Source organism: Gekko japonicus, unplaced genomic scaffold (genome assembly GCF_001447785.1).
Source record: "Gekko japonicus isolate JY-2015 unplaced genomic scaffold, Gekko_japonicus_V1.1 scaffold301, whole genome shotgun sequence".
NCBI lineage: Eukaryota > Metazoa > Chordata > Lepidosauria > Squamata > Gekkonidae > Gekko > Gekko japonicus.
Genome location: NW_015175364.1, coordinates 1,305,334 through 1,321,695, shown reverse-complemented (window position 1 = coordinate 1,321,695; position 16,362 = coordinate 1,305,334). Strand labels below are relative to the sequence as shown.

Here is a 16,362-nt window from a genome sequence, read left to right as displayed (position 1 = left end):
TCAGTAGCACAATCCATCTTTGAGCTGCACAGGAATGGAGAAAAGCTTCATCCTGGAGCAAAGTCTTCAAATGAATCTCCACATCAGAGAATCTTCCTAGCCCATGACACAAGAGTACCATATCCAATATACCACTTCAAGTAGTAGTAAATCCGTGGTGCCAACAAGGGGAAGAGGGTAAACACCATTTCTTGGAGGCAGGGTTACTAAAAACCATTTGGGCCCCCAGGAAGATTCCCTCTGCCCACCCCCATCCCACAACATTCAACTGAAACAAACATTTTATGAAAACAAACCACATGACTTGCCCAGGATTATGAGTCCCAAGGCCTTTGTCTCCCTCATCCCTCCTTCCTTTGTAGCCATGCTTAGAGAATACCCTACTGGTTCCCAGTGAGTCAGAACTGAAGCATTAGATTTAAAAGTTTCATACATTCTTTAGATTTATCCAGATATCTTTTAAAAAACAAAGATTTTGATAACAATTCCTGAGATGACTGCTAAAGCACTATACTCCTCTAGAAATTAAACACCTTCTATACTGGTTTAACAAACAAATACCAGGTTTAATATGAGCACTAGTACTTCACTTCACTGTAGAAAAGAGAGCAATTTAGTAATGACAAATATGTATAAAATTGCTTTTTAAATACCCTGTTACCAGGTAGTAATAATAATCATAATCATATGGCATTGTGTGTGGTATAGCCAGGAGATCTGAAGATTGTCTGGCTGCCCGAAGTACTAGCTCCTTTTAGCATTATGCACCAGAGCTAGACTTATTTTGGGGGCTGAGAGAGCTCTGAGAGCTGTGACTGACCCAAGGTCACCCAGCTGGCTTCATGTGGAGGAGTATGGAATTAAACCCGCCACTCTTAACCATTATACCATGCCGGTTCCCTTTATCCATGTAATAAACAGGTACAAATATACCATTTGGAGAAAAGTTTTTTAACATCTTAAAGACCAGCATTTTCAGTTCCACTTGGGTGTTGTGATATAACTAAACTATATTAAAGATCCTGTTCAACACTTAAATACTTACCTATGTCTCTGAAAGGGTAAGCAACAAAAAAACAGAATGACTAGCCCTTTGAGCTTTCCCCAGTGGCAAAATGAGCTGTGGGGGAACCTTGGGGTCTTGGAGACAGCCTACAGCCTCATGAGAGGATTTTAGGAATCTAAGTAGGATAGCAGTTCTGGAATGGCATTTTAATGCATGTTGCATCTTTTGCTTACGAAGAACAGGAACCAAAGGAAAGACAATGTGTCCCAACACTGTAGAACATGAAGGAAGAGCTTACAGTGGAGGCAAAGGTACAAAAGCAAGGATTTGCTGGAACCATGTCCTCAAGGGTCACAATCCACAGTTTTCAACTGTGTCTGGCACAGCTATGGGAATAACAGAATTTCACTGGTAGCTGATTAAACTACATTGGAATGGTAAGGAACTGTTAAGCCCATAAGACTCGTGTTGTTAAGAAAGGGATGCTAATTCCTCTTGGCCTGCATACAGAATATGTATCTTAACCAGCTGGTCCTTTCCACCACCTGACTTATCTATAATTTTTCAGAACATCTGGGAAGTGAAAAGAAAAAAAATATTTCAAAAACTACAGCACAGTTACACGATTACATCTTATATTTGTCAAATTTAATAGTTCTCAAAAGATACATAACAGATTTGTATACAGTACTGGTTCTTCCAAGATGCTAAAAAACAAGGGAGTGGGGAGACAAAGGTGAGAAACAATATGGAGTGTTGACTAGCTTTATGCCCGGAACTGAGCTGTCCATCACTGAACTCCCAGCATAAACAAGGAACCAGGGTCTTCATGCTTTCTTGTATACCCGAGTACATCTGACATTGTTCATGACACATTCCTGGAAAACAAAGAAGATTCACTCGTAAGTCTTTTTCTTACTCTTTCTCTTGTGTGGAAACGGAAACTAACTCTAATGCCACCTGTCTGTCCAGGCTGGGCACAGACAGTTTGCTCTCATCCTCCCTTCCCTCCTTTGCACATGAAGGCTTCGACGGAAGGAAGCCTTCAGTTAAACTCCAGCTTGTTGTGAAGCACAGTAGAACAGATGAATACTTGTTATGCTAGAAGTGTATTCCATGTTGCTTGCTGTTGCTTATAATTCTGTATGGAAACCAGGAGTACATTCCACTTACCACAATCATCTTCCCATCTACCACCTTCCTTGTTATCGTGGTCTCTTTGCCGTCCCATTTTTGGACCTCGATCAACACGTTATCATCACCTAGTGTTATAAGGGTCTGCAAAAGGAATACAGAGACTTTGGTATTTAGTTAGCTCCTTAGTGACCTGGATTTCTAACCTGACCTGTCTGAAGGCCTCAAGAAAAGCAACAGCAATTTTCCATTAAGGAAAGTAAAAGGTGATCAGACTGTAACTCTCATGTTCCTGATCCTTCATTATAATTTATAATTAAAAATGAAAGAAACTGATGGTAAACTTTTTTCAAGCATGTGGGGCACAGGGCAGTGGCCATTTGTATCATCCATCTGAGTGTTGAGGAGTTGTGTTCCCGTGTTCTTGATTATTCAGATTTCTAATTGGGAATGGTAAAATTCTCTTCATAATTTAAAGATCAGTATTATTTATGCTGAATTAAACAATTAAATTAAATTATTAAAAGAATTAATGGGCAGGTACATGCATGCATGTTTAATTGTGCACTGGAATATCTAAAAATATATCTGCTTCCCGGACTGAATTAAAAAATCCTGTAGAAGTCTGTCAGAAACTTGATGTTGGCTCAGATAACTCAAGACTGACTGAAGATATTTTCATGCTCCGTGTGGAACAGTCAGCAAACACATTAATAAATTATTATTATTAATAATAATTATTATTATTATTATTAGCTGCCTCTTGCTACCAAGCAGTCTCAAGGTAGCTAACAACAGCTAAAATATTAACAGATATCAATTAAAAACATAATACAAAGGAATGAACATAAAAACATAATACACTAGGAAATTGTCCTGCATAACCCTGCTTGTTTGGCTCCTGTTTTTTCGAACAGACTTGTGCAGGAAAACATTTCAATCGATTGTGGGTCAGATTGTGGCTCAGTGGTACAGCACCTGCTTGGCATGCAGAAGGCCCCAAGTTCAATCCCCAGCATCTCCAGTAAAAGGATCCGGCAGTAGGTGATGTGAAAGACCCTCAGCCGGAGACCTTGGAGAGCCACTGTCCCAGTCTGAGTAGACCATACTGACTCTGATGGACCCCAGTGGTCTGATTCAGTGTAAGGCAGCTTCATGTGTTCATACCACTATCCTTAATGATGCCCCAAAATCTGCTATCTACAGCAACCACTTCAGTTTGCCTAACAATAGTGTTCCGAATAGTCCAGTACATTGGCTCTAACCCTTCAGTGTCTCCAGCTGTAGGCCTTTATATTTTAACAGAAAGAGCAAAACAGCAGCAGTTAACAGACAGCAAATGGTTAAGAACTGTATAGAGTGCTACCTGCATTTCAAAGTAAATCTTTTGCCTATAGGTAGATGCTTTATTTATTTAAACATTTATACCCCATCTAGTCTCCTCAGAGACAAGGCAGTGCCACAGCAGGCTGCAAGAACACAAAAGTATAACAGTCCAATTAACAAGATAAAAAACCCCAAGATTTTTTTTAAAAAAAAAACCACAGCCAAATCTGCCAGAACCATTTGATAAACTAGTTTGGAAACATCCCTCATTATGAGATGAGGGAAAGGTCATGGCAAGGAGCCAATATGCTTCTATGCTCTAGGTTTTGCTCTTAGCCTCCAGTAATATTCATCACAACATCAGGAAGCACTTCTGGGTCTGAAAGAATCATATAGCTTGCCAACCTTGTGATGTAATGCACAGCCAGTTTCATTTCTCTGATGATGAAGCCTTTTTAAAGGACCATCAGTTTAGAAAATATCCAGTGCTAATGAAGTCAGATTTGTTTAGCACTAATCTGGAAAAAACCACTGACCAATTCAGGCAGGATCTTCAACCTGACTGTTAAGAGTTACAGGGCAATAGTCCAAAGGGGGGGGGGCTGCACCAGTCACCAAAACAAAGATGAGCAAAAGAAGAAAAAGAGGAGAGTTGGTTTTTATGTCCCGCTTTTCTCTGCCCCAAGGGGTCTCAAAGCGGCTTACAGTGACATTCCATTCTCTCCCCACAACAGGCACCTTGTGAGGTAGGTAGGGCTGAGAGAGTTCTGAGAGAACTGTGAATGGCCCAAGGTCACCCTTCATGTGGAGGAAGGGAGAATCAAACCCGGGACTCCGGATTAGAATCCGCCGCTCCTAATCACTACACCATGCTGGCTGATGATGCAGTTAGGGAAGTAAGTGGTTTATTAATAATAGGGTGACCATCATGTGTTTCACACATTGCTTCCCCCGGGGGATTAGAAAGTATAATTATTTCCAAAGATTTCCCCATAGCAGCTGAACAACAGCCCTGAAAATTGTGTTAGTCTTGCAAGTATTGTTGCCTTGAATATCCAATTGTTTGTGTACTGTATCCTAATGTGTCTTTCCACTCTGTGCCCTGCTAATGTGCTTGAGATACATCTGCTTTGTTTTTTTCTAGATCAATGGTATGCTAGTCAAATGATATGACACACTGAGTAACATGTTTCCACATACATCATTTCTGTTGGTTATAGAGCCAGATTTTTGTGGCTTGTGGGGCAAAAAAAAATTCTGGTGGGGCTGCCATGATTTTTCTGTCTGTCTCTAAACAACTGAAGGGTGGAGGAGGCAGCCCCACGGTGGCATCTTCTCATCAGGGATCTGAGATTGTTGGCCAAGGATCTCTTTAAAAAGGGGGGGGGTATCTGGCCTGACAACATCTGGGATTCTCAGGTCTGTTTGGCTGTGACAAGGCATGGGAGCGCACCTTTTTAAAAGTTTTAAAATGTTAAAAAAATAATAAAAACCATTTTCAGAAGGAGATTTTGTGGGGCTGGCTCATTAAGGAAAGGGCGGAGGCCCAAACAGCCCCACTGTAGCTACAGGCCTACCTATATAATGTGGACACTGAAACCACCTTATCCACAAGGCCAATGGAAGAGCCACACAACTCATTACAGGCTTGATACAGCTGACCTGCTGGATGCCAGAAATGCAGAAGGCCTGAGATACACAGCAGTAAAGCTTCATTCACTTTCATAATTTTGGTATCTAAATTTTGATTAATACATAACATTTCACTTGTAATAGCAGCTGAAATAGAATGCACTGGGTACTCAAGAACTCAAGGAAGAATATGTACATCTCAGGCTTCTTTCAGATATCAGTAGAGTAATTGTGAAGAAAGTTACATTTTACTTGTCCATGTGACAAAACTCAGAAAGGAAGAGTCTAATCAGGGGCAATACCAGTTCTCTATTGTGTTCAGAGCCAACTGCTGGTGCAGACATCCCTTAAAACTTCTCGGTAAGAAAGTTTCGGGAAGAGACACGGCTTCGTAGTATAGCACATATCCCAAGTTCAATCCCTGCTATCTCCAGTTAAAAGATTTTAGGAAACAGGTGTTGGGAAAGACCTTTTTCTTCTGGAGACTTTAGAGAGTTGCCAGTTGGAGCAGACACTACTAAATTAAATGGACTGATGATATTACTTGTGTAAGGCGGCCAGATTCACAAGATCTGCAAGAAATTACCTCTGTTTTTCGGCCATCTATTGTATTATCATTGAATTTCTCATTCAGTTTGAAACAGAATTCTGATGATTTGAAAGTACTTTCTGTTTTCACTTTCACTGTATCTCCGTCCATGCTGAAGGTAACATCTGGCTTGGCCATACTGCCCATCTTCCTCATGGCCAAGTTCACACCTACAAAGATACAGGCACAGTCATTATGTTGTCTCGAGATTACCTTACTTTAATTAACAAGCGTGGGGAGGAAAGAGAAATTTAGAGAGTCAGCTGGTGCATTGCAGCACGCCATGAAACAGGTTGCTCAGAGTTAGCTTATTCTGCCTTACAAGTCCAACAGGTCTTTTATATAGAATCTCAGCATATTAGAACATGAGTTCTGGCTCCACCTATAATTAATTATATATTAGATTTTTATTACCCTCCAGAAAATAAAATGAAACCACATGGATAGCATGTACCTATCCCCTGTTATGCAATAAAAGGGACAGGAAAAAAAATATCGTGCTGAATCTATATATATAATAATGTGTTCAAAACCACTTTCTGGAGAGAGGTTAAAAATACAATAAGAGAATACGAAATGTTCACCATGACCGCTACCTTCAGAATCATCCCACTCTGTGGAAACCAAAAGGAATTTGCAGGATACAATATTTCATATCCTCTTGGACTTAGAGTCAGTGATGTGGGGTGGAAACTTTTTTACAAGACTACATTTTCCCATGGAAAATAGGTAAATTTAGTCTCTTCCAGCTAGAGTTGCCAAGGCTGTTGTGCTGCAAATCAGTCATGTTAAAATCTGCCATATGTGGGATATGAAGGGTGGACAAACCCAAGTGCTTGTATGTAGTCCTGACTTCTGCATTGTGTGTTGGCCTTTGTTTGCTAACGTTATTTAAATAATTAAATTATTTACTTAAGCCTGAATAGGAACATTTCCTGGAAATTTCCCACAGAAAACCCACATTACTGCTGTGCCACCCTAAGCAGAGCTACACTCTTCTTAGCCAATGGACTGACACACTCAGAAGGGTGTAACTCTGCTTAGGATGGCACTATTAGACCAACTGCCCTGATCTGGATAGCCCAGTCTATGCCAATTTCATCAGATCTCGGAAGCTAAGCAGTAGGGTTGCCAGCTCCAGGTTGGGAAATACCTGGAGATTTTGGGGGTGGATCCTGAGGACTACAGGGTTTGGGGAGGGACTTCAATGGGGTTTAATGTCACATCCACCTTCCAAAGTGGCCATTTTCTCCAGGTGAACTGATCTCTGTTGCCTGGAGATCAGTTGTAATAGCAGGAGATCTCCAGCTACTACTTGGAAGTTGGCAACCCTATTAAGCAGATTTGCCCCTAGCTAATATTTGGATGGGAAACCTCCAAGGAATACCAGGGTCATGATGCGGAGGCAGGCAATGGCAAACCATCTCTGAACATCTCTTCTCTTGAAAATCCTGTGGGGCTGTCATAATTCAGCTGTGACTTGACAGCAAAAAAGAGAGAGAGAGAGAGATAGACCAACTAACTAAAGATATCCGATTTCCATTCGCTCAAGACAGACTTGGGCCTGTTTAGATTTCCTGCCCTAATACTAAATCTTTTTTTCCCCAAAAAACAATTTATTAGGATATAATAAAAGGTCAAACATATATCAAAACGTATATAGGACTTCCGGTTACGGAGAAGCGAATGGCGGTCACACTCCCGAGACACTCCCAGAGTCGATTCACCCATGCGCGGTTGGGGGGGACTCCGCACAAGTGGAGACTCTAGGAGCCTTAGTGTAAAGGCTCCGGACCAGGGGGCGCACCGGGGAGTTGCCCCTTTACCGACCTGACGGTCGGAAAATTGAGGCTTTCCCCATGCCCCATAGGCCCCGCAGCATTGTGCCCTGATGGGACTTAGCAACGCCACCGGTTCTTTCGGAGTGATGGAGCGATGAAGCGATTATAAAAGACAAAATTGGCTACCAACTGTGAGTTGACGATCAAAGAAAAACTTGAATGCGTTCCTTCCCCCCCCCCCCCGGATTAAACGTATGGGAGGAGGGTGGATAGCCCCCCCCCAACAGAACAAGACTGTTAATTCTGAGAAGGGGGGGGGGAGTGAAAATCCGGAAAGAAAAAATTACCTTTTGGGGAATCTTATGAACTGAAGAAGAGGGACTCATCCCCAAGCTGCGCGGCACGAACTTTTGAAAAGTAAACAAAAAAGTTAAGATGTCGGGGCCAAAGAGGGAGAAGGAGAAGCAGGTGAAGAGGCAAGCAGGAACTTCCAGTCCTGGTCCCCGCCTTTCAGAGACGGCTGCCACTCAACAAGAAAGTGAGATGCTGCGCCCTCTGCTGGATCAAATGCAGAAAATCAATCAAACATTATCCAGCATGGAAAGTGTTCTCAGCAGTCAACAGACACAATTGACTGATACAGCTAAGAAGATGGAAAAGATTGCAAAGAAATGTCTGGTATCAACAGAAGATACACAAAAAATCAAGAAGAAGGTCAATAAAATGGAAAAAAGCAAGAAGTACAAGATAAGAAATTACTGATGTTGCAGATGGAAAAATCAAATTTGACTCTCCGATTTCAAGGAATTCAGGAGGTTGAAAAGGAAGATCTCAGAAGTATATTGGCGAATGCCTAGGCACCACTGACTGGCAGTGAAGCGGATAAGTTAAGCGAAGAGATGGATCTGGTTTACAGAGTCTATTCCACTTTTACAAAGAAAAATAATCTGCCAGCTGAAGTGGTTGTCAAATTTACCAAACAGCGTACCAGAGATCAAGTCTTAAAAGCAACATCACAAACGCCCTTGAAGATTGGAGAACAGACTATAAGGATTTTAAAGGATGTGCCATATGAAATTCGGAAGAAGCGGAAGGACTACAAAGGATTGACCACATTCTTGCAAAATCATCAAATTAATTACAGATGGTTGATTCCAGAAGGACTTGTATTTAAATTTAAAGACAAAAGAGAAAAGATAGACTCCCATTTTCAAAGTTCAATACTTTTTGAAGAGGAGGGAGGGAGGAGCTGTAGGAGGAGTACCCTACAATTTGAGACAAAAAAAGGGAAATAACCCAACATCGGAAAAACTTTTGAAAAAGCGCATTCAAGGACAATACTAATAGTAACCCAGAAGGACATTACTAATATCGTTAACACTTTCATTTTTTACAGGTAAAGAAGAAAGATCGGTCAAGCACAGAAGAAGCTACAGAATGTATTATTATTATTAACAAAAATATTAATATACTAACTCAACCATCAGTCACCACTATTCTTAATCCCACTATATACCTTCCTTTTTCTGAAAATTTTAAAAGCAATAAAATTCTCTCCTTTTTAGGAGAGTTTTACTAAAAAAACAACACCACGGTATGTAGTTATACATCCTTTCCTCCTTCTCCCCCCCCCCTTATCGGCTTCCCACAGTGCTCTAACCTCCAGCCCAAAACTTAAAATCTCTTCATACCACCCTTTTTCAATAATCACATCTACAGGTAACTTATCTTTCAATTGTTATTCTTTTTTCTATTATTTTCATTTTCAATAATTATCAAAGCAAAGCAAATTGTCCTTTACATCCCAGTATTTCTCTAAATAGTCTTTAAAGTCTTTCCAGTCTGCAAAAAATTCTTCTGCCTCCAAATTTTTAAGTTTTCTTGTCGTTTTGTCCATTTCAACCATAAAAAGTAATTTCTTTACCCAGTCCCCAATTTCAGGGACCTTGTCTTGTTTCCAACATTGAGCATATGTCATTCTTGCAGTTGTAATCATATGCCCTAATACTAAATCTTGTCAGACTTCACTGCTGACAGCCTTGCCAAGTCAAGGAAAAGAAATGCCTGTTCATCATTTGATGGCTGCACTTTCAAGCGATGACTTGCATCACAGACCAACCACTCTAGATAGTGGTTTCAATGCCATACTTTTCAATGGTGATTCATCAAAAACTGACTAAGCAAGTCATGAGATATCAAGGGATGGGGCAGGTACATGCATGCATGTTTAATTGTGCACTGGATTATCTAAAAATCTGCTTCCCGGTCTGAATTATTAAAAGTGTAATCCTTAGCAGAGTTACACCCTTCTACATTCATTGAAGTCAATGGAACTCTGAAACTCTGATTTAATTAATTAATCTATTTACTCCATCTTAACTCCACCTTTCTTCCCAGTGGGGACCCAAAACAGTTTACGCTGTTCTCGATTTTATCTTCACAACAACCCTATGGGGTAGGTTAGTTTAGGATTGCATTATTAATGTTTGCAAGATTGCCTCTTGCGGTGGCTCAGAAGTTAAGACGCTGGAAGGTCTGTAGCTTGGCCATTGTGCTGGTCGGTTGCGGCTGGGAAGCGGATTGCTGCAGCCGCGGCTGGGAAGCGGATTGTTCACCCTCGGTGCTCATCGATCGACGGAGCGCGGGCGGCGGTGCGTCGTCTTCCCCTTAGCGTCCGACAGCCCGGCTGGTTGCTCAGCGGGATCCCACCTTCGTCGCCATTGAAGTGTAGTGGGTTAGACGCGTAAAGAAAGCACGGAAACTGATGTAGTGATCAGCATGGCTTTACTGGTACACAACAAGACTAAAGACTAACGGCCGGCAGGCCAACTATATACACAGTCCAGGGGCTTCCCCTGGTCCCATTGGTGGGTTTGAATCTCCCGCCAAGGTCCCATTGGTTCCCCCCAGTGGAGGGACTAGAATCCTAGTCCCATTGTTGTGCCGGACTGAAGCTCAGGAGTGTGCGCTGACCTCCGGTGGCGGTCAGCGGACACAACATCATCAAAATGCCTTGGCTACACATCCTTTCTTTATCTTCCTTCCAACCACTCAATGGCAGTACATAAGCTATGATCACTCTTGCCCATGCCCAGGAATGGGTCTTGCTGCAGAAGTTAGTACCCTGATAACCTTAGTTATCAAATTTCAGAAACAAGCATCTAGCCATTGGTGATGCAAAAACAGACAGGATGTACAAAAGGTCCATCTAGTCTAGCACCCTGTCTCCCATAGTGGTCATCCAAATACTTCTGGAAAGTCTACAAGCAGGGCATGGAGGCCAAACCCTGCCCCTGTGGCTGTCAGTTCAGTGGTATACTTGGGGCTGCCAGCTCTGAGTTGGGAAATACTTAGAGATTTGGGGGGTGCAGTCTGGCAAGGGCAGGGTTTGGGGAGGGTACAATGCCATGGAATCCACCTTCCAAAGCAGCCATTTTCTTCAGAGGAACTGAGCGCTGTCAGGTCTGGAGATCAATTGCAATCCTGGGAGATCTTCAGGCCTCACCTAGAGGCAGGCAACATTAGGTGCACTTCTTCCGAACATAAGGGATTCCATTTAGCCAACATTCATTTACCTTGCTTCTGTTTTAGCTCACAAAATTCGGCTTATTTTGCAAATATGAGATTACTGGCACAGAATTTAGCCCAGAACATACAGAGCTCTGCTCAAGAGCCATCACTGAATTCTGTGGTGTAATTAACCCCCAGGTACAGAAAGAAACCAGGCAGCCAGATTTTAATTCACGGAACTGTCTTTCTTCCCAGATTCAATGTCAGCTGAAGCTAGTGCCTTCAAACCACAGTATAACCTAGTAGATCTATCAGGTGCAATACAAAAGTATTCCACCCTAATCAGATGAGCACACTATTCAGTTTCTTATAAAGATAAATATATTAGGTAAGCTAAATTTAGTTTCTCCTGTGAACAGATGAAGGACATTTCATCAGTTTAGCATTTTTTCCACTCCTGCAGTGATGTAACCAAAACCAAATATTTATACATAACACAATATCTTGTTCTAAACAAGGCTTTATCTGGCTCTCCTCACTAGGTGGGGCACCTATATTTCCCTGTGGGATGTCAAAATGAACAAAAAAAAACCCCAACATGATTTCCTCATAACCCACAGAAATATCTTAACCCAAACCCAAGTATACATTTGATTGTCTAGGAACAATTATTAAGAAGAGCTAAAATGCACAAGCTGACTAACACCACCTATCTTAATTTTAGAAGCTTTTGCTTGCTTAATAAAAAAGGTAAAGGTTCCCTTGCTCGAAAGCCAGTCGAATCCGACTCTAGGGTTGCGGTGCTCATCTCCGTTTCAAAGCCGAAGAGCCAGCGCTGTCCGAAGACGTTTCCGTGGTCATGTGGCCAGCATGACTAAACACCAAGGTGCACGGAACGCTGTTACCTTCCCACCGAAGTGGTACCTATTTATCTACTTGCAATTTCTTGCTTTCGAACTGCTAGGTTGGCAGGAGCTGGAACTAGAGATGGGAGCTCACTCCATCATGAGGCACCCAGGTCTCGAACTGCTGAACTACTGATCTTCCACAGCCTGCAGTTCAGCGTCTTAACTACTTGAGCCACCGCAGCTCCATTTGCTTAATAAACACCTAGCTTAATAAAGGAGCTTGGTAGCTTTTCTCAGCTATAACCCTGCTAGGCTCATAGAAGCTAAAGGGGTAGAAAGGTGACTGTGATCTTTAAAAATCCACCCAGGGAAACTGGGTAGACAAACTTATCGAATCAAATGTGTGGATTTGGAAGTGGGGGGGGGGGGGGGGGGGGGGGCACTGGTTGCCAATGGTTAAATTAGAAATGTTTCCATTCTAAAAAAGAAGCATTCATTTTTTAAATGGAAATGTGACAAATTAAATTGGGGAGGGACCATGGCTCCACAGTAGAACATCTATTTTGCATGCAGAAAGTCCCAGTTTCAATCCCAGACCTCTCCAGTCAAAAGGATCGACTACCAGATGATATGAAAGACCTCCAGCTGAGACTGTGGACATACCAGTTCGAACCTTGACAGACCAATTATCTGACAGTATCTGACATGCATCTTCATGTGTCCAAAAAGAATTACAAAATCCTAATTTTATAAAATGTAGGCGGAACTAACAAGCACTCTGGATACACGTAGCCCCACCCTGGCTAATGGCACTGATTCTACCAGCATTTATGGCACCATCACCCCAAATACAGTTACACCCTTCTACACCCTTGACTTGAATGGTCTTAGAGGGACGTAGTGCTACATAGGATAGCACTGTAAACCAGGGGTCATTTCGTAGAAAAAGAGCTAGGGGAACTCATTAGCATAACTCATTAGCATATGCCACACCCCCTGACATCACCGGAAGTGTGTCATAAGGCCACACCCCCTGACATCACCGGGAGTGTGTCATAAGGCCACATACCCCAACCCCAACCCCAACGGTCCCAGCCCATGAGGGGCCCGGCGGTGGACCTGCAAGGCCGGCGGGAGTGCAAGGAAGCCCCGCAAAGGCCCTCCCTGGCCCCAGGCAGGCAGGGGTGGGGAGAGGCAGGGAGGAAGCAACTTACTCTCCCTCTTCTCCTGCCTCCTCCTGGCTGAATGAGGGCCGGAAGCGGGGCAGCCGGAAGCAGGGGGCGGGGCTTCGTCGTGTGCCCCGCCCCCCATACCTCACCCGGGGGAACTGCGATCCCCCACGATCCCCCCCGAAATGACCTCTGCTGTAAACTACCCTTTGTACACTCACTGCTAGTGCTGATATATCCAGATGTCACCAGAAGTATCCTGTGCTCAAAGGTTTTGCTGACTGCTCTCCTTTTACTTTCTGACTCAGTGGGGGAAACCTCCCAGTCAATACACCAGACCCTCTCTTAACCCTGCCCCTTCCCCCGGCCTTCCCTTTCTCCCTCATGTAGACACATAAGCGTCTTTCTACACACTGTTCCATCCAGATGGGCTTTCTTCATTCATCAGCTGAATTTTTTGTTTGGGACAAAAGCCACTTTGTCTGTCTGTGGGCTGTTAAAAGCAAGACTGAGAACGCCTCCACAGACCTTGGACAGAGCATTCGATCTCTCCCGGGAGCTGAGAAAATGAGACCCAAAGCTGCTAATCCGAGAGGAGAGACAGGGGTGCTTCCAGGAGAGGGAAATGAATTAACTCCTATTTCTTCTCCATAATCCTCTGTTGCTAATCAAGCCAGGCAGACCATAGGCACATACAGTGGATACAGTGGAAACACAGTGCTCAGCAACCAAACGGTATTTGGAACATGTTGCTGCAATTTCATAGAATCCACAGGAATTAACTCTGTAACAACAGCCTATGCGTAATCTATACACAATGCAGTTGGCTATGCTACATACATGATATGAAGGGGCAGTGGTAAATCAGAGCTCCAAGCCACAAATCAACAATTATTCCGGCTCTATTTCCACATAAATTAACCACGGGATTGTAGCCCCCACCTTCAGGTGAATATACGCACATAAGTACACACCCGCCCACAAAATCTAGCAGAAACAAGAGGTTTCCTTCCTTGGGCATAATATGCCCAGCCTTTGGGAGAGACCCCCTGCCCTTGCTGGTTCCCCTGCCCATCCTTTCATTCAAACTGTTTCACTGTCTTCCTGGCCAAGCCCCCCCCCCCATCGCAGCATGCCAAAGCAGAAGGCTTTAGTGTGTCCCCCTCCCCCCGGGGTCTTCTTTTGTTGCCTTACCCAGTTCTTTCATATAGTCGTCAAAGTTGTCACTCGACAGCAAACTCCATTTGCCTAGGAAGACTTCGAGGTTCGCCATCGCGCTGGACTCGCAAAGTTCTTACGGTGGGACTAAAGAAAGACGCTGGGAAAGGTTGCCGAGAGGGGGACGCCTTTATACCGATGTCCCGGCCATGTGCTGCTGCGGAGGGCCAATGGGGAAGGGCTGACGTCACGCTCAGGGATGCCTGGCCCAGCCCCGGGGGGAGCGGCGGCCGCGGATGGGTTCCCTTCTTTGCTTGCCCAGTGCCGGGCAGCCTGCCAAAGGGCGCCCGTAGTGCAAAAGCGAGGAGCGGCGTAGGGCTACTGCGGCGGCAGGCGCCCAGCTTTCGCCTCCACCCTCAGCTGGGCGGGGGCGCCCTGCCTTTCCACGGCCCTTAAAAACCCGGCGCGCTTTCCAGATGAGGAAGCAGAGGAGCCGGCTCGCGCCCCCCGTTGTTCCCAATCAGCTACAGAAGAAGCCTTTGGCAAGAAGGCGGCGTGGGGGCGGGGGAGTCGATCGCCATGTAGGTCTGCTGGAAGAGAGACGTTTGTGTGACTGGAGAATGGGTTGGTGTCCGCTCGTTGTGTAGACCAAAGTCCTCCAAACAGGGCTGAAGGCTGGAGGACGGGACGAAATGCCCACGGTCACACCCCACCCGCACTTACCTCTGCTCTCCTAAGTCATAAAACAGAAAACCCTCTTCTGTTCCTGAAAGATTCCGGTGGGCAGTGTGCACGCACATGGAAGCTTACACCCAGAATTAAATTTGGTTGGTCTTAGAGATGCTACTGCCCTCAAAACATTGTTCTGTTTCTGAAATAATAATAGCAATGGAGCTGCAATCTCCGCTGGGATCCCTTGGTCCCCTCGCCATGCTTGAGACTTGCCAATGAATTTAAAATTACTTTTCTGGTTTAATGTGGTGGCAGCAGAGGAGAGGCAGAAAAGTGGTCCAAGGGGCATGTGTGAATTCAGTCTCTGTCAATCCAAGGCAAGAGAACAGGGGTGGTTTGCATTGCCCGCCTCCACATAGCAACCCTGGACTTACTTGGTCCCAGCCAAGTATGCAGCAAGGGCTGGCCCTGCTTCCCTCTGAGATCTGACAAGAACTTGGTCCCTCCAGGGTGAAATGTATGTGGGTACATTTTTACCCTGCCCTTCCCCTAAGAAGGCAGCAGGCATCATTTCTCCCTTTTCCATTTTACCCCTATGAAAACCCTGTGAGTAGGTTAGGCTGTGAGAGAGTGACTGGCCCAAAGTCACCCAGTGAGCTTCCTGAAAGAAGCAATTTAAACCTGGGTCTTCCAGATCCTAGCCCAGCACTCCAGCCGCAACCCTGTGGGGGCACAGAGGCATATGAGCGGCCTGGATGAGGAACTGAAACATTCTGTTGTAGTTCCTGCTGAGCTGTTACCTCAGCTGACAGCCATGTGGATGGAAATGCATAGGGCTGCTTCACTGTCTGCAAAGAGCAAACACAGATTTCTTCATGTGGGCACTGCCCTGAATCATCAGGGGTGGTCTGGTCATGCCATTCCCATTCTGCTTGTTCACTGACCATATGACCATAGACCATGAACAGGGCTTGAGTCTCTGCTCCACATCTGTAACATGGTAGCAGCTATTGACATGCCTTTACAAAATGTTTAAAGGTTTCTGAAATAACATATAGGAGGACTTTGGTGCTGAGAATCAAAATCACACTGAACTAGAAGAGTTTTATTCTTGCAGTTTTACACTGTAGACCTAGACACAGTCACATCCTCACTGTTGTAGAAGGGTGTAACTCCATTTAGGATTCCACGGTTGATGGCTTTTAGAACAGGAATGCTGGTTTTCTCCCAGCTGCCTGAAATTCAGGAAGAGAGACCCCTTGTTTAAGCAGCACAGCCCCTGAGAATTTCATCCCAGTTGGGTGGTATGGAGAAAGTTAGAACTGGAAATGTGTTTCCGATTAAAACCTATTGGATTGATTTCTTAACATAGCTTTAGTTCCAATGTTAAAGAATCTCACTCAAGTTTTTTTTTTTTTAATGGACATAAGAACTAAGGTTTGTTTGTGGTTTTTTTTGCACATTCAAAGTAAAATTGGGGGGGATGAACAATGTGTACGGAACATCACTCTCCATGAATGCATAGTTGAACTTTTAA

At 44.1% G+C, this 16,362-nt stretch overlaps 1 protein-coding gene across 1 annotated transcript; it reads right to left on the bottom strand.

Annotated features, from left to right (window-relative positions):
• Positions 1-1,674: 1,674 nt before the first annotated feature.
• On the bottom strand, positions 1,675-14,505 carry LOC107122350 (myelin P2 protein-like). The gene is made up of 4 exons (XM_015425432.1): positions 14,190-14,505; positions 5,685-5,857; positions 2,180-2,284; positions 1,675-1,884 (listed from the first exon to the last, which is right to left on the bottom strand). The coding sequence occupies exons 1-4, from the start codon at positions 14,266-14,268 to the stop codon at positions 1,834-1,836; spliced, it is 408 nt and encodes a 135-aa protein (XP_015280918.1). The 5' UTR covers positions 14,269-14,505; the 3' UTR covers positions 1,675-1,833.
• Positions 14,506-16,362: the final 1,857 nt, after the last annotated feature.

Bases quoted from the DNA above. Each gene is read 5' to 3' on its own strand.
- LOC107122350 (XM_015425432.1), bottom strand. From the start codon at position 14,268: ATGGCGAACCTCGAAGTCTTCCTAGGCAAATGGAGTTTGCTGTCGAGT. The intron at 5,858-14,189 runs GTAAGGCAACAA...GTATCTTTGTAG, and splicing joins CGACTATATGAAAGAACTGG to GTGTGAACTTGGCCATGAGG. The intron at 2,285-5,684 runs GTAATTTCTTGC...TTCCTTTTGCAG, and splicing joins TAGATGGCCGAAAAACAGAG to ACCCTTATAACACTAGGTGA.